The 24,846-nt window shown below is 35.1% G+C and overlaps 1 protein-coding gene and 1 pseudogene across 2 annotated transcripts in view; both read left to right on the top strand.

Annotated features, from left to right (window-relative positions):
• Positions 1-24,846, top strand: part of Ranbp17 (RAN binding protein 17) — a 321,777-nt gene that overhangs the window by 78,503 nt on the left and 218,428 nt on the right. For both annotated transcript variants that reach the window (XM_059270225.1, XM_059270226.1), the window contains exon 14: positions 2,069-2,204. In XM_059270225.1, coding sequence (XP_059126208.1) covers positions 2,069-2,204 — 136 coding nt within the window. The remainder of the gene's footprint in view (positions 1-2,068; positions 2,205-24,846) is intronic.
• On the top strand, positions 17,147-17,292 carry LOC131918189 (U2 spliceosomal RNA; annotated as a pseudogene).

A 24,846-nucleotide genomic window follows, 5' to 3' on the forward strand; every position in this document is an offset into this window, starting at 1 on the left:
AAACAAGCAATTTTTTGTTCTCTTTCTAAATGTCTATGTCCTCTCTCCTTACACTGTTATTATTCCAGGATACTAGGAATCCTTGTTAATTCCTCCCCGCCCCCAGACAGGGTTTCTCTGTAGTTCTCGCTCTGTAGACCAGGCTGGCCTCGAGATCCACTTGGCTCTGTCTCCCAAGTGCTGGAATTAAAGGCATGTGCACCACTACCGCCCGGCTCCTTGTTAATCCTTTATAGCATTTCTTATGTTATCCAACTTGGCATTCATTATTCTATGTGTTAATTGTATTCTGTGTGCTAAATGTATTATTTGTGAATTTCTGTAGGATGGGGCTATATCTGTATCTTTCTCATTTTTGTATTTTGATTACCTAATATATACTTAACATAGTTTTTGTTGGCTTAATGGATACTTATTAATTAAATTGGATTTCCAAAGGAATCCAAAACAATTTTCCAGAATCCATTTCTTTGTACTTGGTACTATGTATTTATAACTTGGATTTTAATTTTTTAATGAAGGCCTAGTGTGATGGCATATACCTTTAATCCCAGCACTTACAGAGGCAGAACCAGGCAGAACCAGGTGGATCTCTGTGAGTTCGAGACCATTCTATATAGTAAGTTCCACACCAGCCAGGGCTACAGAGTGAGACCCTATCTCAATAAAACCAACAACTAAAAATTGCTTAATGAGGTAACTTACTTAATGAAGTTATTTGAACTTATTTCAGTTCTTCCATACTTTTTATAAAATTTTAAACATAAGATAGATGTAGGACAGTAAATTGAATCTGGTGATAAATATTACATGTATCTTTGTGTAATGTATATGTATAAAATGTATTTTTACAAAGTCAAGTATGTTGCATACATAGAATGAACAGGATGGATCAGGGCTAGGCAAGGCCTCAACATTTTATCTTGTAAAAAAAAAAAATCATATAATTTACTAGGTTGGGCTTGGTGGTGAACATCTGTAGTCCTGTCACTTGGGAGGCTGAGGTAGGATTTCTGTGTATACAAAGCCAGCTTAGGTTATACAGTGGAACCCTGCCTCAACCACACCAAACCAAGTACTACCCCCTCCTCCACTGACATAATGTATTGATTTTGTTAATGCAAGGTACTTAACAATCTCCCACTAGGAAATTTTCATAAAAGTATACAATGGTCAAGGATGTCTTCATTGAAAATGCAAGGGTGAGAATGATATATTATATAGAAGTAAAAGTTAAGAAATTTGCCCTAATCTCCCATTCACTTACAATTTGCTGATGATAATGTTTTTAAATAATAATAATCAGTTGAAAATTTATCATTATGTGACAGCCAATAATAATAGTTTGGTATTGAAAATGATTGAAATGAGCCTGGTAATGCACTTCTCAGGAATGTCACAAGCTGGAGGCCTGCTTAGGCTACAGAGTGAGTCCAAACCAGCTTAGGCAACTTAGTGAGACTGTGCTTCAAATGAAAAGCAAAAGAGGGGATATGAATTGTGGGGTGCTTGTCTGTATGTACAAGGAAGGAACTAAGTTCAACCTCCAGCGCCACATCTTGTACACACACAGCTTGATTTTCTTAAAAATTTTTGACAATATTTTCATGTTTTAGGTTAAATTTTAATCATTCATTTATAGAGTACTGAATATAACTTCATAGATATGATCTTAATTTTAAAGAATTGAGTCATGATTTTGAAATATTTAGAAATACAAAGTGAAGAACATAACTGTACATTTAATATCCTTTAAAAATACAAGAATACTTACTTTTATCTCTCTATATATTTATATGTATATGTCATGCATCTATATATAACCTTTGGTGGAATAGTATGTATATGCTCGCCTATAGGAGATTTATATGCATATATAAAGACTAGGAGGATATAGATCAGTTGTGTCTTACAGAGGTAAGATTTCAGGTGATTAAAATAACATTTTCTGGACATGCTTTTGTATTTTCTCACTTTTTAGAGTGATTATATGTTTGTAATAAATACCTTAATATTGTTTCTTTGAGAATTTGTATTAAACCTTTTTTTTTTTTTCCTTCATGGAAAGCGTTTTTCAGCTTATATCTTTAATGGATGCCAGATTGCCTCGCTACACCAATGAAAAAATAGAACTTGCAATTCTCTGGTTTTTGGATCAGTTTCGTAAAACATATGTTGGTGATCAGCTTCAAAGAACCTCAAAGGTAGGTTTTTACTGTCCGAAAGCTTTAATGTATCATTGGGGATGAACATGGGTATATACACATACTGGATGGGAGGTGAGTGACAGAGACATCGTGGAACTCTACCACAGACATGTAATTGATAGCTGAATTCATCTGTTGAATTGATATTGAAGCACAATGTAAAATTAATTTACTTGTTTTATACATACATTTATCATTTTCTCTAAAGGAATAATAAATATTTTTATGTGGATAGTTATTAAATACTTTGGATTACAAATAAATCTTAATAGATAACATCTTTTATACTTCAAGATTAGAAACAAGATTTGCTGTTTTAAGAGTTCTGAAGTTGGGGGGGGGTCTGACATTTAAGTGACTTCCTATTCCAGTCATTCCTTGGCATTTTTACATGCTAAATCGTATGGGCTAGGAGAATTTAGATGTATACCAAACAGACAGCAGTTAAATCACCATAATGTTGGGAGACTTGTAATGTGATAATTGAAAGGTTAGCATCAGCAAGTTTTAAATAAATTGATTTAGAAACATAATAAAAGATTATTGAGTTTGTTTATGTGAGTCCTAAGGGAATACTTAGGAGTATACATGTCCTTCTGTATTTATGGATTCTGTATCTATGGGTTAAACCAACTGTGCATTGAAAATAACATTACATTTGTATTAAACATGTTTTGACTGTTTTCCTTGTCAATCTTTCCTAAAAACATGTTGAAATTACTATAACTCTTGTGCATACTGTATGTAATCTAGAGAAGATTTAAAATATCAGGGAAGATCTGTGTATGTTATATGCAAATACCACAAAATATTATTTACTAGTTGCAAAACATTATTTTACTCTAAGACTGTTTTATGGTGTTAGGAACATAGTATGAGGGTAAAGCACTTGCTTAGCATAAGGCCCTGGGTTTAATCCATGGTACTGAAAAGGGGGTGGGAGACAAAGGGCAGAAAAAGAAAGACAGACTGATTATCCTTTATGATAACATTTCAGGTAAAATTTTCTTTACCTTTTAAGGAAGTGATACAATTTGATGTTTTCTTGCTTGAATATATATGACATTTTATTTACATTTAGAATTTTATTGGAATTTAGCTACCATCAAATGACATAGTTAGGAAGAAAAAAGAGTAAGAGTAGCTGTTTAAGGTAGTTACTAAGACAAAATATATACAGGATTACTACTACCAGGTTTATTTGGCTTAAATCCTCAGTCAAAACCATATAATGTGGAAGGAAAAGCTTTCTTACTGTTCTCTTTAAAGTGCTTGGGGAAAAATATAAAAGAGACTGATTATTTTAGATAGGTGAGATTTGAGTTTTCTTCAAAGTTTTTGTTTGAGATACAAAACTTACACATATATACATACACACACATATGTGAGCTTTTAATGTAAGGTCCTCATGAAAAAAGTGAGTGATAGATTAATTTCCTTTACATATTAGGAAAAGATCTACATATCATCAGACTGGTAAGAGAAATCACTGCTTCTTTTAATTTAATATTTTTGGTGCCTGCACTTTATCCTGTTTATCAGAAGTATTTAATCCTAGATGAGTTTAAGGTATTTGTGTAAGTCAGTTTCCATGAAGAACAACTTCAAGACTCTTTGGGCTTGTAGTTGCAGAAGTTTCCGTTTGTGTGCACGGAGCCACTTCTTTGGGTCTGTGGTGAGGAGCATTGTGACAACAAGAAGGCCTAGCAGACAGAGCTATTCATCTTAGGAAAAGCCCAGCACAAGTTCCTTTTGAGAATCCCTGCCTCCAGAAATACTTCTTCCAACCAGGCTTTTACTTCTAATAGTGTGTTCAGCTATGAATTAATAATATATCAATCCATTGTAAAGTTAGAGGCCTTTATGATCCAGTCACCTCTCAAACAGCTATCAGCTGTCAATCAAGCCCCCTTATGGAAGCCTTAGAAGAATAGTTTTAGACTCAAACCATTAAATTCCTCTTGACTAGTACTAGTGTGAGGCGGAGCTTCCCCTGTTTCTGTGTCTAGCTTGTCTGCTGGTGGGTCGTGGTGGAGTTCTGTTTGCTGTTTGTTCTTCTTTCCAGAGTTGTTTGCACTGCCACTAGCAGATCAGGAAGGCTGGTGGTGTTGCTACTGCAACAGAGCTTAGGACATTTAATAAGAACTGTATGTGACCAGCCCTCGATGTCCTTGCTTTTGCAGCTGAATTCAACCAATCGTAGATCAAAAATATTCAGAACAGAGCTGGGGAAACAGCTCAAAGGTAAAAGTGCTTGGTGAGCAAGCATAATGACCTGATTTGTGATCCCCAACACCTCTGTAAAAGCTGAGTATGGCAGCATATGCCTGTAACCTTAAAAATGTAGGAAGCTTCTAAGACAGAGGCGGGTAGTTCTTGGCTTGCTGGCCAGCCATTCAAGTTTTGAAAATGGGCAGGCAGCTCCAGGTTCACTGAGACCCTGTCTTAGAAAAGTAAGTGGATAGATAGTACCTTGTTTTTAAGAAGTCCCTACCAATACATTATGTATACTTTTGTGTGTCCAATTAAATAAGTAAAAAATAAAGCAGAATTAAAAGACTGTAAAAAAAAAAAAAGTCCCTACGTGTAATATCAATGTCTTAGGCTTCTTATCAATATATCCCCTTCTTAGTGCCCAAATTGTAAGTTTGTGTATGTCTCCTATTTTAGCATTATGTTGCATTATACTTGTCAGCAAAATATAAACTATAATTTGGGTTAGTTCTGTTTCTACCTTAATTATTGTCAGAACCCCTGTTGTCCTGGAGTATAGCTTACATACTTCCTACTAACTTAAATATATGCTTTTTGTAGAGTTAGACAGAAGATGGGCCTATAACTCAAGCTTAGTACTTCCAGGTTATAGTTTTGATATTGGGAAGTGATACTGACTTGTGAAATTTGTCAGCCATATTTTTAGGTAAGGTATGGTTTTAAGAATCTTGATAATTTTTCTAAAAGATAGATTGAATTTTTTGAAATTACATGCGTATTTTTGTGGCTATGAAATACTGATGTAGGTGCTCGTGGAAGGCAGCAGTGCCAGCTCCTGCTCCTGCTGGAGTTAGAGGTGACTGTGAATCACCTGATGTGGGTGCCAGGACGAACACAGGTCTTGTGGGAGGGCAGCAAGTGATGCTAACCACTGAGCAATTTCTCTAAAGACTTATAGAGAACATATAAATAAATAGTTCAGATGTCAAGGTGGGTTCACCAAAGAGTCATAAATGATATATGTGTTAGAACTGTGGGCTGTGCCAGGAGGTGGTGGTACACGCCTTTAATTTCAGCTCTCAGGAGGCAGAGGCAGGCAGATCTCTGAGTTTGAGGCCAGCCTGGTCTACAGAGCGTTCCAGGATGGCAGGGGTTACACAGAGAAACCTTGTTTCAAACAAAACAAATGAACAAAAAGAACCTGTCTTGTGAGTGAAAAAGAAGCTGTAAATCAAGCTGGTCATTTATTGAACAGTTAGTCTCTCAGATTCTTTGTTCAGAACCTAACAAGAATTGTTTCTCATTAAACCAGTATGGAAATAGTTATTTTGTTAACAGTTTTCATTTTATAAACATGGGAACTGAGGCTTTGAATGTTTGAATAAATCTGTTCTGTATTTTGGATCCGTATTTGATTGGATGCCTTATCCAAAGCCCGCGCTGCCATCGACTTTGCCTAGCCTGTCCATTGGGACATTGAACAAGCTCTTCCATACAGGAACTCTGTTGTAAAAAACTCTTTTACTTTCTGATATTCGGGAAGAATTACACTGAGCTCAGAATGTTTCTTCCATTGTACTTCTTGTATCTGCTCTGCCTCCCGATTTTGCTGGTTTTCTCTTCTGTGTGTGTGTGACATCCACCCTTTTCTCCTGCTTCCTTCCGTCTGTCTGACTGTCACTGCTCCCCACTGACGTGAAAGGATTTTCATTGTGCTCCTCCTTGCTGCTCTTCCACCTGCCCCCACTATGTTCCATTATCCACACTGCTACTGTGTAATCTTCATGGAAAATGAGAGGGAAATGTATCGAACTTCCTCATGCCTGGTATTCATCTTGGTCAGGTCTCAATGCTTTGTTTTCTCTGCTTCATACCTATATATTTTACATTAAACATTGACCCTGTTGCTGTTTTCATTGTTATTTTTAATCACATTTTGCTCAAAAGTAACAGCTGTCATAAATTTTGTGTTATTGCTATCTGTGAGTCTATTCTTTGTTGATGTTTCTGTGTATTTGTATACAAAATACAGTGTGATTAACTTTATATAGAAGTAATCTGCCATTGGGACCTGCAGGAACTTGCCTGCTTTGATAAGTTCTGTTTTTGAGATTTATCCATGAGACAGATTTATTTATTGCACTTGAGTGGTATACAGTGCATTACTGTGACATTATATACTCATTTATTCCTGTTGATAATGTGTGCTATTTCCAGTTTTTCAATTCTGCAAAACATCTTGTAGTAAATATACTTGTTCTTATCTCTTCTTGCATTTATACAAGCTTAAAAAAATAACAGAAGCAAATGCTCGATTGTATAATGCATATGTCTCTAGCTTTATTAGATTGTGCAGTTGTCTTCATAAGTATTATAACAATTTATTTTCCTCTCTGAACAAGTTAGGTACGTTTTTATCATTCCTCTTGCAGGCTTCACAGTTTGTCAGTCTTTGGGAAACACATTCTTTCCCCTATGCGTATTTCTTTAGTAGTTCTCATTATTTACAGGATGAGCTTCTCCAGTGGTCGACCATTGTCCACTTTACAACCTCTCCTTTGGACACTTTATTCCACTCTATGACATGTTTGGTACTGGAATTGTTGCTGTTTCTTTTTTTTTTCTTGCCTGTTTATACTCAATATGAAGTGACTGCAAATCTCTACTCTGTATTAAGACCAAGTATAAGAAATCCACCTCAGGTGTCATTTCTCATTTGCTGCCCACCTTGCTTTTTGGAGACAAAGTCTGTCACTTATCCTTGAACTCACTTATTAGGTTAGATTGGCTGGCTTACGAGGCCCAGCTATCGTCCTGGCTCCACCCCTCCATTGCTAGGATTACATATAAATGCACACCTTGTTTGTATATGGGGTTCTGGGCATCAGAGTCAGGTCCTTGTGTTTATGAGGCAAATACTTTACTAAGTGAACTGTCTCACCAGTCCTTCAGTAAGTTTTTAATTGAAAGAAGGTACAGGAAAGAAAGTAAAATAATTATAAAATATCCACTTATGAATTGAAGTAGATGAATTCATGAGCAGTGAACTTTCTTTCATATATTTCTGACTGGTGAATCCAACATCAAGGACATAATAGCACATTCAGTAATAGAACAAAATAACTCCTTGAATACCAGTATAAACTAGATATACCAGAAGACATCTATAGACTATTCTCCTAAATACCAGAATATACATTCTTCTCAAGTGACCACATTACTATACAATTAAAAAAAAAACTTAATACATTTGAAGTGACTGAAATAAGCAAAGAATGTTCACTAAACACAAAGGAATCAATCACTTTATCTATCTATCTGCCTGTCTGTCTATCTATCTATCTATCTATCTATCTATCTATCTATCTATCTATCTATCTATTTTTGTTGCTGAGGATCAAACTCAAGGCCCCACTGGGTTTCAGCCATCAGAGAGAAATCTAAAATACTTACAGATGAATTAAAATGAAAATACAGCATAACAAAATGTATAAAAAATGCAATTAAAGTAATAATGAAGACCAGTTTATAGCTATAAATACCTACGTTAAAAAGAGCTGGGGCTGTGGGTTTTGGAGCACACTTTTAATCCCAGTAATTGGGAGATAGAGCCAAGCAGCTAGCTGTGATTTTCAGACAAGCTTTATCTACATAGCAAGTTCCAGGTCAGCCAAAGCTACATAGTGAGACCCTATCTCTAAAAATAAGTAAATAAATGAAATAAATAAAAAGAAAAGAGCTGGACATGGTGGTGAAGAAGCCTGAGGATACATGATTCCAGTATCTTGGAAAGAAAAGAGATCTCAAATCAGCTGCCCTATCACATTAGAAAAAAATAAAAGAAATTAAATTGAAAGAAGAAAGGAAGTAATGAAGACAAAGATAGAAATAATTGAAATGGAGATTTTTTGATTGTTTGTTTTTGGGTTTCTTTGAGATAGAATTTCTCTGTGTAGCTTTGGAGCCTGTCCTGGAACTCACTCTGTAGACCAGGCTGGCCTTGAACTCACAGAGATCCACCTGCCTCTGCCTCCTGAATGCTGGGATTAAAGGCGTGCACCACCACCACCTGGCTGAAATGATTTTAAAACAAGAGAATCAAAGCCCCAAATAATAGTAGTAACAAAATGAGTAAAATATTCAAAGCCCCAAGTAGTAGTTGTAGCAGCAGTAGTTGCTTTTAGGACCAACAAACTTTGAGGTGGTTTGTCAAGAGGAAGAGAGAAAGGAGGGGACTCAGAACTCTGAAATGAAGAATGAAATAGTTGCCATTACTGCTGATCTTAAAGAAATGAGTTTATAATGGAGTACTGGGAGCAGCTGATGGCAAATGAATTAGAGAACTTGGGTGACATGGCCCAGTTCCTTAAGACAGATTCCTGAAGGTGACTCATTAAGATATAGAACCTTGAGTAGACATGTAACAACAGCTCATGAGGATGTGTCAGGAATCAAAGGTTGCCTACAAAGAATGCAGACTCACATCGTCCCCTAGTGAATTCTACTGAAGAGTGGACAACCAAAGCAACTTTGGAAAAGAACAATCTTGAAAAGCTCACATTCCTATATGAATGTGGAAAAAAGACTAAAATTAAAAAAAAAAATTGGCAAAAGAATCCAACACCTTGTAAGGTCAAGAAGAAGACCATGATGGTTACTATTTTGACTTCTGTTAAATGGGATGCAGATTCTGGCCAGGGAAATTAAGAAATAAATAGAAATAAAAGGCATGTGGGCTAGGGAAAAGAAATGAAACTATCCCTGTTAGTAAATAACATGTCCTTATATATTAAAAAATTCGTAAGGACCCATTGGAACTAATTACACTAGTAAGTGTGTAGTATATAATAATATCAGTAACTATATAAAAGAGAATTCAAAAAATATTTGAGCCCAACATGGTGTGGTTTATGCCTTTAGGAGTCTGAGGCAGGAGAATCACAAATTTGAGGCCAGCATGGATTTCAAAGCAAATTCTGGGTTGAATTGTGCCCACCCACCAAAATACTACTACCTAAGAGAGAGAGAGAAAAAACTGTCCAATTTACATATACTTGAATCAACCAAAAAAAAAGCAAACACCCTATTTTAAGATAATATCAAAACTATAATAAATATGTAACAAAAGAAGTATAAAGTTATAATCTGAAAACTAAAAAAAAAAAATTGTTGAAATAAATTAAAGGATCCCTTACAATGGGAAAGAAGATCCATTGATCTTGTATTAGGAAATTTAATGTTGGTGAGAAGGAGCTTTTTACAAGTTGATCTATGCATTGAGCATATTGTCTACCAAAGTCTTGGTTTCCTTTTTTGCAGGAATTGGCACACATATCCTAGCATTCACTAGATTAAAAGGACCCAGAATAACTAGGACAGTCGTGGAACAGAATAACCCAGAAAGGGCTATGCTTTAATTTGAAACTTTGTACACAGCAGCAATGAAGACAGTGTGACACACGCTCAGGAATAGCACATATGTAAAGTGCGTGTTCATGTATAGCTCCTGAGTTTTGACAAGAATGCCAAAGACAATTAAATGAGAAGAGAGCTATTCAGTGAATGGGGCTGGACAGCTGCACCACCTATGAAGAATTTCACTTTGCTTTTTTAGAAGGTTGTCAAGGCACTGGGAAGATTCTGGTTACAGAGGAAGGGAAGTCAAGTTACTGATTTCTAAGTTGGGTGGTGCTATACACTCAAAATTCATCAAAGATTTACATTCTGGCACTTGTTAATGTTATTAATAGCCTCATTTTCTATTCTCAGAAGTCATCTCTATTTGGAGGATAAATTATATGATCACTTTTTGTGTAGATCACATTCACAGACAGGTTATCAGAGCTTATAAGTAAGAAATAACACTTTAAGACTAGGCAAGCATTCTGCCTTTTTGGACCTTTGTTTCTCAGTATTTAAGTAAAAACTATTTTTGTAAACATGAACTAGTGATTTATCAGTATATTATATCCTTATAAATCTGTGGAATAACTTAGAATTTGCATTAACAAAGTAGTGCTTGTTGATATCTTTTCCAATTGCCTGCAGTAAAACCAGGAGCCCTATTTTTCTGTGTATGGCTGTCTAAAGGGTTTGGGGCAATGGTTCTTTTCATTGTCCGGAGTTAGTTTTTCCTGCTGTTGAGTACACAGGCAGAGCAGCAGATGGCATTCTCTCCCTACAGTTGTCAGGCCCTCATACCTTACACTGCTAACAGTTACTGTTAAATCGAGTAGGAAAGCACTTGACTAATGAAGTAGAAAAGCATACTAGTAACTTAGAGACTGTTACACACATGTGTAAGCCAGTACTGAAATAGTAAATTAACTGCTGTTTGTAGGTATTTCTGTATATTTTGTTTGTTAGTAAAATTTATGTTTGTGTTTGACACATAATTTTTAGGAAAAATAGAATTAAGTAGCAATTTTACAACATTGTAAACAGTATTTTAAACATTCTAGTGAAACAAGCATATTGTGCAGATTATAGGGGCAAAGTACCTGTGACAGTTAAAATGGCATTTTGAAGCTTGATTATTAGCGAATAATGCTGAATGACTTTGGAGAACTTTTAAGTGTTTTAAAACTTTTCAAAGTTGATTTTTGGTATGTTGTCAGATTGCTTCAATTTTATTATTTTTTTGTATATAATTTGACCTATTTTTTTCCTTCTTGGTAGATAGTAGTACTTGTAATTCATTGGTTTACAGAATTGCATTATTACTCAGGGATTTGTTCTTTCAGTAGTCATGTATTCATTCTATAACCTTCAAAAATGTTTAGGAAGGCAAGCTAAAGGCCTACATTGTTTGTTTTTAAAATATCTTTACCATATAAATGGAATAACTGAGTTAAACTTTGAAGTATTACCTCCTTAAGTGCATATAAATGTTAATGGAAGAACATTAAGCATTAAGCAAGAAAGTGTAGGGAATCAGCCCGTGGTTGAAGTTTTAGCAGCATGGGTAACTGAGATTATGATACACATTGGAGAAATATAAGATGCATATTGGAAAAACAGATATTGGATTCTTTTATGAGTTGACTTTACTATTTATCATGCCATTAAATATGCTATCATTTGACACCCAATCCTATGTGAATCATATAGTCATATCTCTCTGGAAACACACTTTCACCTAAACAGATGTTGGTGAAATTTTGACTATTCACAATATTTTAAATCTATGTTTTGTTCTCATTTAAAATTATTTTTAATGATTAAAATGTTAAATATTCATAAGTTGTTGAGAACTATGGATAAATTATGAAGTTAGCTCTCTCACTCATGCTCTCTCTCTCTCTCTCTCTATATATATATATATATATATACACACACACACACATATGTATACACACACACACAATCTTATATTACAAATGTCTTTTGGTATTCTTTCTGGTATTTATACTTTGCTGATAGCTAATTTTTCTAAGTAAGGTAGAAATGACAATTTCTTCTGCAGTGGACCCCTAAGTGTCCTGTTTTCTATTTATTTATCATAACTTAAGATGTTAGAATTTTTTAAATGGGTCTCAGAAAGTAGTAAAAAGTAATAAATGAATTGTCAGGTATTGTATTAACTGAGATGTATCTTTAAATCATTTTCAGCACTAAAAATCATGTATTATAAAAGAGATAGTTAATAAATTTTATATTCCTTATTATTTCCATACATTGGTTGTAATTATTTTAAATAGTGTTTTGATCTTATAGAAATTATCCAGAGGAGAGCCTTTCCTCACAGTCAGAAGATGAGGTGCATGGTATATGATCTTTTCCCTCAGGAAAAATCCATCATTGAAATTATGTCCACAGTTCATGATCTTTCCATTTATTTGATAATCCTTTCTTCTGGGGCAATAATAGGTATTATTTAAAATTCAGAGACTGCTAAATATATCGTGGACCAGTTGATAAGATGGAAATAGGAAACTGTCAGTTTTGAAATTTTGGGTAGGATTCTGCTCTTAAAAATATTCTAGTTGCTTAAAGGAAAGTCAAATGTGAATTTATCTCTAACTTTTTTTTTCCATGATAGAGCCATAGGCAGGTCTGAATATCTACTAGAAATGTGTCAGACTATGAGTGCTACATCTCTGAATGTAGTTGTTTTCTCTTGCTTATAATCCTTTCGAGTAGGCTGCTGAAGGGAATCCAGGTAAGAATGAATCTTGTGTGTGCTACAGAAACCCTGAAGCTGCCATCTGTAAGAATCATGTCACAGCTTTGTTTACTCTTCTTTGAATCTTGAGCACCTAATACATATTATGATGAATTGATTCTTACTTAACCGGCAAGATAAAGTCAGATTAACTATTAATTTGCAAATAAGATTCTCCAAAAGGAATCTATGCTTCAAGACAGCAATCATATAGTGTCAAATATTCCCTACATACCTCAGTGAGGAATATTATGCATTATTTAACTTTAAGTATATTTTCTTAATAATTAGAAGATCTGGTATTAGTTACTAAACATTTATGTACTAATGCCTGGTCATTTGGGCAACGGTAGTTAGAGCAGGTGTTTGCGTGGGATACTAGTCTGACTCATTACTCTGAATTATGAGCATGCTTAGTACAACAATTTGATATTATATAAACATTTTAATGCCATATTTGGGGGGGCTTGTGTTTATTTTTTCCTCAACTACATGTGATGTTTATTTCTAGTCCGTGCTTTTGTTTAGTATACAAGAAGAAAGGCTAACAAATCCAGCTTCTTGAGAACTGTGGGGAGATTGAGCCAAGGTGCAGGCGATTAATGTACATACAGTTAGTAGTGTTACAGTGCTACAAACGATAAAAGCTCAAGTGTTAGCAAAAAGACAGGCAGTCAAGGTGATCGTGCTGTTCCCCGGGCTAGAGCAATGAGTTCTTCTTCTAATACCACCTTTCTGTTCTTTTGTTTTTTAAAGTTCACCTTCTACTTACATATTCCTAGGAAATTCAGTAACGTCCAACTAGAAGTGCTGAAGATGATTGTCTAAGTCGGAAGAGTTCTGGCTTTGTTCAGTTGACACAATTGAATTTGCAATATGATGGGCGGCTATTAAATACATTTTAAAAATATTGTCAGTAATTATTCCCCACATATTCTGTGTTCAAAGTCTTATAAATGTAGCTTCTACATCACATAAATGGCTACAATGTGCAGTTATTAATTCCTACTCATTTCAGGAAAATGTGCTTTTTTTATTTCTGCTTATTTCATCATACTAGCTATCTCTAACTTAGGAGAGACTTCTTACTACTGTGGTAACTAACCAGATAAATACAAACTTCAGTAGAGTGAAATATAATACTTTATTTTAAGTCTGTTACATTTAATTTTCTTTCTTTCCTATGAATAGACTAAATTTTTGTTTTGCTTAAACAAAGGATAGATGAGCATTCTGAAAACGGTTTTTACTGTCCTAATGATTAATGATCACTGAACACTTTTGAAAGATTAACATTTTTCAAAGCTGCTAAAAAATATACTGTTTTATTTAATTACAAGAAAGTAAAGGCTTTTCACACTGACAGGTGGTGGAAATTAGCAGGCAGTTTTGAAATTGTGCTGTGCACGAGAAATTAGATCTCATTTTAATTCTGCTTTTCTCAACTAGCAAATGAGGTTAATGCCATACATATTCAGCTGATATGGATGAAGAAATTGATATAAAGTAGATCAACATAGCTACAGGGCTAGATTAATTTATAGGTAAAGAGGCAGTGATAAATGAAAGTAATGTAGTAGTGGTCACTAAACTCCTCTGCCATGAGGGATTCAATAGCGTTAGTTCCTCATTAAAGCCTTTGTCGAGTGCATCAAATAGAAATGTGAAAAGGAATAGCCAACTAACCCCTAATTATCAAAATACAGAAAATACTAATTATACCTTAATTAGCTTTTCTTTTAATGTACTGAAATTTGTTACTTTTTGTGTGGCACAAATGGATAGTTATATCAACAATAAATAGGTTGTTTTAATAACTTTCTTTTACCTCTGGGAAAACTACACTCCAATTTTTAATATGCAATAATGCTTCTCTCTAGCCTGTAGGAGATGAAAATTATTAAGTAGCTTTATTTTTTTGAAGATTTTACAGCAGCTTTGGGAAGAATTATTTCACCATGCATCAATTACTTTTAATTGAACTGAATATTTTTCAGATTGCACCAAATGCCTCTCATTTAAGTTTAGCAGTTAGAGTTTAGGAAAGCAGCATAATGAGGACTGCAGATAACCTCTGTCATATATTGTAATAAATAAGGATGATTATTTGTTTTGCTTGGGTTTAGAAAGAACTCAATGTTGCAATTGTAAAACCTAGTCAGTCACCTTATCTAGTGCTAGTCAGTGTGGAGGACTAAAAGCTATGTATTCTAGAAACTTCACTTATGAGTCTTTCTCTTACCCCAAATAAGGTTGTTTTCAACAGTCTAGTTAAGAAAGGATTTGTCATTTAGAATAAAGATACAGTATTACTGTGGGGGAAGCAGCTTGGGTTTTAGTGTAATAAACCTCAAGGCGGCTTTAGGCCCTTAGTAGCTTTTGCTATTCTGGGGAAATTCATTACTTTGCCTGTGTATACACTGCCTTGCCCATCAGTTGCAGTGATACTTGGTGTTGTGATGAGTAAGTAAAATAGGGCAAGTCCCTAGCATAACATTTAGTGTGGTGTAGAAGCTCCAAAATCAAAAGTTGCTGTTATTGGTAATAAGAAAGGCCTTAAAGAAATTCTGTCCCTGAACATTTCAATTATCATAGGATTGTCTTTCAAGGGATTGCATGTAATCTAATCTTCAGGACATTTAATGTAATTGTTAAACTGTGCTAAAGACTATCTAATTTATCATAAAGCTATTTTCCTCTTTGTTTGGCAAAGAATTTGTAATAGTCTGTCTTTGAGTAAGGGGTGGTAGTGAGGTTATTATCAGTTGATCTGAGTTCATGTTGTCTCTCTCCCAATGCAACCTAGAATTGTTAATTAAAGCCAGATAATCTTATTCTAAAGCCAAGACTCTAGAAAAAGACTGTTTCGTAGGACCTCATTAAATTTATTGTTATTTCAGATCTGTATATTTTCTCTCTCTTTGTGGTTTTTTTGAGACAGAGTTTCTTTGTATAATAGCCCTGGCTGTCCTAGAACTTGCTCTGTAGACCAAGCTGGCCACACCCAGTTCATCTTCTCATTTTTGGTGCTTACATTTAATTTGTGTTTCTCTTGTTCATCCTTTTTGCTTTTCTAATTATCTATTGATGAACAGTAATCATGAATTACACTTTTCATCAACAGTATCTGTCAAGTTAACCCTCTCTACCTTTGTTTTCCTTATCGGTAAACTAATACTACTATGTGTTGCTCTTTTGGGTGATTGCATTGAGTTATGCCACTTCCTTTCATCAGTTTTACAACAAAACAAACTAATAATTTGGAAGAAAAGAAAGAAAGAAATGAGCCACCCAAAGAAGAGAGCAAGAAAGCATTTTATAATCATTGAAAATGTTACTCTACTCTTTCAAAATAATCCCTGTCCAGTGTTTTAAATAATACATGTGGAAAAAAGTTGTCAACCAAAGTATTATGTAGATCTCCATACTGCCTTTCACCTGTTTACAAAGTTATAGATTAGCCAGGTCCCTTGTTGAAACTTGTTGAACACGGATTCTAGTGCTCTACTGCAGATAGATGTAGTGGCTCAGAGGATCTGAGTATGTGTATTGATCATGCAAGCCACTTGGGTACTTTGAGTCTCCGCTAAAGTTTCAGAACTTTTGACTCCCTTGCTTGAAGATTGGTAACAGGTACTGTGTCTTGTTTCTTTTGACCATCACTTGGGAGTTAGGGCTGGATATGGAGTAACTGCCTCTAGCCCCTTTTGGTTAGAATGCTGTAATCTTCTGTCCTAAAATTTAGAGAAAGGAAGTAGAGGAAAAGGCCACTTGACTGTTATATGTAAAAACCCTAAGGGAATATTTAAGTCAATAGATTTGTGTTTTGCTGGCCAAGAAACTAAAATGTGTATGATTATATAAGGTGTATACTGTAAAGGCAAAATTATTTTAAAATAAAATTTCTTATGATATTTTTATTTTAGAAAATTACAATCTGAACCATTGCCTAAATTCTCAAATGTTGTGACTTTTTCTTGTTCTTGTCAGTTTATGTATACTTCACTGTACTTTAGATTCTATAGCAAGAATCAGATTGTGTATTGTCAGTCATCTCATTAGCCTGGTAATCCCAGGCTAGTGTGTAAATCTCTCTAGCCACTTTTTTTTAATGTAGCAAATGGAAACATAGTGATAAGGAAGGTTTGAGAGTCAGTGGCCATTTGTTTAAGGTAATGAATGGCACAGTGCCTGACACGCCGGTGTTGAGGACACTAGCTGTGCGGATGCTGATGACTTGGTTTTTGCTTTTGTACTTCAGTTTAACCAGTGCCAGCACCAGATTTAGGTTTTCACCACGTTAGACTATCTTTAAATTAGCATGAGCAAAGCTCATATGAACTCACAGGAACTGAGGCAGCATGCACAGGCCATGCAGAGATGTGTACCAGGTTTTCTGCACATACATTACGGCTTTCAGTTTAGTGTTTTTATGGGATTCCTGAGTGTGCAAATGAGTTGGTGTCTGATTTTTGTGCCTTCTCTTAGACTCTTTTCCTCCTGTTGATTTGTCTTGCCCAACTTCAACATGATAGTTTTTATTATATTTTATTTATTTTTAATCGCTTCTCAGCCTTTTGGCTAAGATCAAGTGTATATTTTATTTATTTTTTGTTTGTTTGTTTATTTTCTGAGGCAGGGTTTCTCTGTTGTAACCCTGGCTGTCCTGGAACTCACTCTGTGTAGACCAGGATCTGCCTGTCTCTGCCTCCCAAGTGCTGGGAATAAAGGTGTGCACCACCACTGTTTTGCTTGATTTTTTTTTTTAAGTGAATGAATGAGTGAAAGCTTAGCCGTCAGGGTAAAGGTTAACAACTGAACTGTCACTTATACCTGCTGCAAGAGGGAAAATCAGTTTTCTCCAAGAGACTGGGCATATCAACCACTCCAGGACAGTCCTCACGTTTAGAAGTTGTTTACCAACATATAATTGTATTCCACAATTGTGTGTGTGTGTGTGTGTGTGTGTGCGCGTGCGCGCGCGCGCGCTTACTTGGTTACAGTTTGGTGTTTTTTATTTTGTTTTTGTTTTCTCTTTTTGGATGTTTTATTTTGTTTTCTTGGGTTTTTTTTGGGGAGTGGGGTTGTTGTATTGGTGGCTTTTGTTTCTTTTTTGAGAAAGAACTTAAAGTTGGGGGGGGAGGGGAGAGGCCCTGGAGGGACTTGAGGGAGGGGAAGAATATGATAAAATAATTTGAATTTGAAAATAGTTTTAAATCATGAAAAATATAATATACACACATACACAAAACCCCAAAAATGTTAGCCTAGAAGAGACTATGGATAGAATGTAAATGAGCATTTTCAAACTATTTATTACAGACAAGGCCTCTAGGAGTAGAATTTAATGAATTTATAGTACTTTTTAAAACTTGTGTTAGATTCACTTGTTTTACTTTATAAATATGTTTTGCCTGCATGTATGTATGTGCACCACATGTGTGCCTGGTGCATCCCTTGGAACTGGAGTTATAGATGGTTGTGAGTCACTGTGTGAGAGTTGGGACTCCATCCCAAGTCTTCTGCACGAGCAGCAAGTGCTCTTAACTGGGCCAGCCATCTCTCTGGTCCCTGTATATGATTTTTTTTTTCTCACTGAAATAAAGTTAAAAAAACTAGCACTAATATTTAGTGTGTTTTTCTTTTGGAAATTTATAGTAAGTTTTGAGGAATTCCTGCTTGAAATATTCCATGTCATTTTAAGAAATAAATGGATAAGATGCCGATAATTTAAACTTAAATCTAGATATTCTTACATCAGAAAGCATGTAAGAATTTATAATTGGAAACTTTTGATAGTATTTGTTAAGAATCACATACCTTTGTCACTATTTAAGTCATATCAGCAGATGGAGGCATGCTTACCTAGCCCAGACAAGACCATTGGTTCCATCCCCATCATAGGGGACAAAATCAAAAGATGGTAAAAATTTCCAATGAAATAATAGTGTCTGGTATATGTGAAGGTATCTACTTTAAAATAAATATTCTTAATCGAAGCATTCAATTACAAAGCACCATTTGGGAGAAGTAAATGTATTTATGTTTATTGTCATGAAGACTTTTTTTTAAATCTGATTTTTAAATTTGTCACCTTTATAATTCAAACATTTCCAAAATTTATTTTATGCATACCTTTAAATCCTTGGAATTTATGGTAAGCTACCATTAGCCTAAAAAGAAACTCAGATAGTCTCTCCAAAGAAAGGTTTATTGGAGAGTATTAAAAGATTATCGTGGAGAACCATGATTGAGGGCCAGAAGGCATACTTTGGGAAATAAAGAAAATTGGGATTTGGGGATAAAAAGGAGAATTGTGAAAGTTATTCTGAAATAACAAGATAATTGTTTCCAATGGCTACTAGAAGAGCTGAAGCCAGTTTATCAGAGGAGCTGTTGTCTGTGGGTGTTCCCCAAACTGTGGGGTGTCCTGCCAGAGTTTCCATTAGCACCTAAATTGTGCCTAAAGAGCATCGTCTCATGGCCTCCTGGCTGTTTTTGATTAGAGATTACAAAGAGGAGTCTATTTTAATGTTGGTCACTTTGATGATACACATGTATTGTTACATGTTTTCCAGTAGAATGGATTCTATAAGAATCAGGCTGAAGTTATGTTGACATAGTTTTGATTTTCAAAGTACTATATTTTTGTTCTCCAACTTATTTTCTAATCCTACTTTCCTGTATGTCTTAACTGCAAAGAAATCAAATTGAGTCAGGGTGAAATGATCTCTCCTCAGTGATTTATTGTTTCTTTGTGGTAATAACATTAATAATCCTTTCTTACTAGTTTTTCTGAAATATATAAGATTATCTGTAGTCACCCTACTGTGCAGTGTAACCTCAGAACTTAAGTGGTAAGTTCTAACTGTATGTCTATACCATAGTGTTGTTAGCCAGTGTTGCCCCATTCCTTCCTTCCCTGTCTACACTCCCAGCCTGTTGTGACCTGTGTCTACTGTCAGCTTCTGAGAGATCACTTTCTAAGGAAAATTGCCCATTTGAATGAGATTGTGCATGGCTGAGTTTCTGTGACTGAGTAGTTTTGTTTTAAGTAGTTTTGTTCATTAAGTGTGGCCTCTGCTAGCAACCTAAAGGTCTGGAAGACTGCTTGCACCAACACCCTTTGCATCACTCAGTTGTTACTAAATCTTAATCATGGTAAGATTATGTTTTCTTAAAAGAAAAAAAAAAGGCAGCAAATGAAATAGTAAAGGCATTAGTTAATAGCAGTACTAATGAAATAAATGGTCAAAGGAATGTAATAAAATTGTTTATGGAAATCTGAGATGGATGGAGTGATTATAACAATACTTAAAATGTACTGGAGGCATCAAAAGTGGTCTTTCTTCATAAACTTGGTTAATTTAGTTATTTGAAATGGGGAATTTGGTTCATTCAAACTCTGGCTAGGAACTTTACATCCATTAGATTGTGAAAAAGCTTTCTAGAGAATTAGTTCGTCGTTACAACATGCCAAGAAGTTTTCACATGTCAATAGTAGTGAAAACAGAATTTGAAAGGGTTAGTCACATTGCAGAACACTTGCTCTGTATGTGCAACACATTTAAGTTTCTAGTCTACTGTTTTGATTATGAAGATTAAAAATATGTCTAAAGCTAAATTGTCAGTCATGGCTTCTTTTTAACAAAGGACAATTCTCTAATTTTACAAAAGGAGCAAGAGTTTTGTAGTTGTATAGCCATTTCTTTGAATATTGAAGTGGATTACTAACCAAAAACGAAGCAGGAAATCATTTGCAGAATACCAGGGTGAGGGAGAAATTGTGGAATGTTGGTTTCTGTAACTCAGAAATTCTTAGAGATATGGGAAGTGATCTGAAAGGCTATATCCAAAAGCCATTACTGGTAGTTTTCTGTAGGTGACTGTTGAAATAGACTTGAATCACTAATTCAGAAGTTCTGTTACCCAGTCCACACAGTGAACATCAACCAAGGACAGCTCTGTGTCTTACAAATGTATTTCTTTTTTTTTTTTTTGGTTTTTCGAGACAGGGTTTCTCTGTGCAGCTTTGCGCCTTTTCCTGGAACTCACTTGGTAGCCCAGGCTGGCCTCGAACTCACAGAGATCCATCTGGCTCTGCCTCCCGAGTGCTGGGATTAAAGGCATGCGCCACCACCGCCCGGCTTACAAATGTATTTCTAATTAATTGATTTAAGTTGCTGTTTACTTATTTAGCTATGTACCCATTCTTTTGTTAACCAAGTACCACTTAATTAAATAGTTATTTGGCATCCGTGTTATTGTACCTTTTATTCCAAGCAAACAGCAAAATAAGATATACAGCAAATATTAGCCATAATAGTGTATACATTCAAGCATGATGTGTTACTTGTAGCACTGTGGATATGGAGGCAGCATAACTAGGAATTCAAGGCCAACCTCTGCTACATAGCATGTTCAGAACCAGCCTATCTTACTTGGGACCTTGTCTTTAAAAAATGTTTATATCCTTTGATTCGTAATACCACATCTAGGAGTCTCTTAGTGGAAATTGTCTCTCCTTCTTACATTGTATTTGGTAGTGGTGAATTTAGTATAAATAGACTCTTAGCTATCATTATGGGAATTCAGGAAATTACTTGCAAGAAATGTTTTGATATGTTGTAAATAGAAAGTAGTATACAATATTAAATGTATAGTAAGATCTCAATTATATGAAAAAAGAACAAAGGAATCTAAGGAAATGATCCCAAATCTTCATTTTCTTTATCTCTCAAGACGGTTACAGTTTCCCTCCTGTATTCTTTAGTATTATTTCTCATAAAAAGAACATTAATTTAAAAAATCTGCCTTTTTGTCTTTGCAGTTTGATTATATAGATGAAACTCTAAAGATTTCACATGAACTTTCAGAATCACCCTTGGTTTGGTAGTGTGTGATGACATCTGTCACATGTGTGCATTTCTCATTGATGTGGTGAATTTTACTTTTATGTGTATACCTTTTCAGTTATAACATTTTGGGTTGTAATAGTTTATGTTGGGTTATAATAGTTATGTTGGGGAAATTGCCATTTCAAATAATTAGAAACAGGTTGTTTTTGGAATTGAGATTTTTGTAAAAACACATAGAAGCTCGTCTATGTAATCTTGTTTTTTTAATATTTTATTCTTAAACGTATATACTACATATGAAATATTACCTTAATAATTGTCACATTATTTAAATGTATACAATATATAATCACATAAAAGTAGTACAGTAAAAATACCAGTACTCAGGGGACTGAGGCAAGAGAATCCCAAGTTTAGGACCTGCCTGGGCTGCAGAGTGAGTTTAAGACCAGAATGGACACCAAAGTGAGACCCTGTCTAAAACTAAAAAGAGACCTGGAGGTAGAGCTTAGTGGTAGAACACTTCCTTAGTATGCACAGAGGCCTGGGTTTAACTCCCAGTACTGCAAAGATAAAATACTAACAAAAAGATACTTCAATGAGAGAGTTTTGATAGCATAGATCCAATGTTGAGTCTTTTTCAACCAATGACCTACCAGTCTTGCTGTGTGAGATTCCTGGGGTATTTTAACCACTATTGATTAAAACCAGCCCTAGTGAGTCATCTGTTTTGCTTCACTTCAGTCATGGGTGGAACCTTGCTGATTAGAAATGAAATCAACTATTGCAATCTCAAAGGAAAACATGTTAGGGGGTTGCAGGTTCGAGTCTGGAGTTTTAAATTTGTATAAAATAGTTTTATTTTCTAAGTTAGGTCTCAGATTTTTAAAATCATTTGTATCTTTTCTAGACAGAAAGCTAATGATCATAAATCTAGATAAATTGGCATTTAGGTGATTGCTTTCAGCCTTATTTTCTTTTTTAATGTTTATAGGCTATAATGGCATTGTAAAGTTTAGAAAGCATGTTAAGAAATCATCAGGCTTTCTGTCCCAGGCTTGGTGGCTGACCTGCTGAAGCCAGTCCCCAGTCCCCAGCCCCCAGCCCCCAGCCCCCAGCCATGCAGTTGTCTCGGACCCACACGCAGGTTGAAAACTACAAATAAGAAACTAGTGAACAGAATGCCTTGAATTTGGTTCCAAGTGGGGAGATGCCTCCAAGGTGAAGTAGTCTCACATGTAATGACCAGGTTTCTGTGTATGTTGTTTAGGATTAGAGCAGCAGGGTGGGGTGTCAGATTCATTGTTACCCACTTTGTTGCTGAGATAGCTGTTGACCTCCCATTTTACAGATGAAGAAATGAGGACCACATAAATTACCACCACATGAGAGAGTATCCATGAATAAGCCTTTGTAGTAATTGATGGCATTGAAGGTAGTCTCCCAAAATTTCTGTCAGCATGTTTGGGGTTTTTAAGGTGCGAGCAAAGAGGATGTAAAGGACATTCGTGCTAGATCATTAGAATATGATCATCTCAAGGTGGTCAGAAAAGTTCTGATGTAAGAAATACAACAGGTGCTTGTAGCTATCTCCATGCTAGGACAGGCTCTTTACTAGCACCTCATCCTAGACCCGGAAGTCAAGATACCATTAACCTATATGTCAGTTGCATATAACTAATTTTCCAGAATCTTAAAGGCTTTTCATATGTTGATTTCAAAAAGAAAAAGAAAAGAAATCATCAGCTTCCAAAAGACAGTTTAAAAAGTTTTAGATAGATATGAATGTAATTCACTTAGCAGAGTGCATATCCAGAATGGGAAAGGCTCAGGTTTGATTCCCAGCTCTGCAAGTATTGCTTACTTATAACAATAAAAACACCATCAACAGAGATCTGCCCAGAGCCTCATAGCTATTAACTTTTAAAGAGAAAAGCAGAACACCCACCTCTCCTTTCCTAGTACAATTATTTTACCTAGTTATTATTTATTAAACCATTGCATTAATACATTTTTCACAGGCAGAGTGTATTATCACAGATAGAGCATAATTAGCTTTCTAAGAATATTCTATGTTTATAAATAGAACCCTGATGCAAGCATCCAGGGATTTTTTTTTTTTTTGGTCACTTTATCATTTTTTTGCAGTGAAAATTAAGCAATTGTAAAAAAATAAATAGCTAAGTTTTTCAGTTGTTGTAAGTTGGCTTTATTTCATGCTGCTAATAAAGTCACATTGTGTTCAAGCATTGCAATTAGCACTGAAGTGCACATCCATTAACTAAAACGTTAGGCTGAGTGTAATTACTGTCTAGAGCCAGTATCTCTGAAGCTGCATCTACAATGCTATTAAACTATAAGCAATATTGTAAACCAATATTTAAATGATTCAGAATTTATACCATCTTTTTCAACCATAAAAAAATAGTATGTACATTGATTTGGTTAGTTTTTATGTGCTTAGAAAAATACAAAAGTTTTTTAGTATGATTGAAATATGCACCTTGAGATAGAGAAGCTGGAATGTAGTTGCTGTGAACTAATACTTGTTAATCTTTATGAAACATTTTATTGTGGTAAAATATACATCACATAAAATTGACTGCCAAGTTTTTTTGTTTTGTTTTCGAGACAGGGTCTCACTATGTAGTTCTGGCTGTCCTAGAACTCATTCTGTAAACCAGGCAGGCCTTGAATTCACAGAGATCTGCCTGCTTCTGCCTCCAGGAATTAAAGCCGTGTGCCACCACCACCCAGGCTGTATGTTCAAGGTTTTGGACACAATATGCCCATTTATGAGTTAGAGTGCAACATTTCAGTATGTGTATGTAGTGTCTAATGAACAAATCAGGCTATTAGGCATATCCATCACTTCAAACATTTGTTATTTCTTCATGCTGAGAGTATTTAAAATCCTCCGTACTGACAGTTTTGAAATACACAATTAATTGTTGTCAAAATGAGATAACCTCCTGTGCTGTAGAACAGAGTTTATTCCTCTGGTGCCTGTGAGGACCCTCTTGCCATCGCCCTTTCTCAGCTATCTCTCATCTGTAAGAACCACTGTTCTCCTCACCTTCTACCAGATTAGTGTTCTTGTTTTCACATTTGTTTCTCTCTGGCTGACTTTATTTCACTTAGTATAATGACTTATGCATCTTTAGGAAAATGACAGGAATCCATGTATTTTGTGGGTAAATGACATTTTATAGTACATACATACCACATTTTCTAGATTCGTTCATTTATTAATGGACATCTAAACTTACTCCCTATCTTGGCCTTGTAAATAGTCCTGCTGGTCTGTATTTAATTTTTGAGGAACAACTATTATGTTTTTAGAACCTCAATAAAAATTTTTTTTAATTGAAATCCTTTATGTATCAAACCATACATCACATTC

The sequence above is a fragment of the Peromyscus eremicus genome, chromosome 8a, assembly GCF_949786415.1.
Source record: "Peromyscus eremicus chromosome 8a, PerEre_H2_v1, whole genome shotgun sequence".
NCBI lineage: Eukaryota > Metazoa > Chordata > Mammalia > Rodentia > Cricetidae > Peromyscus > Peromyscus eremicus.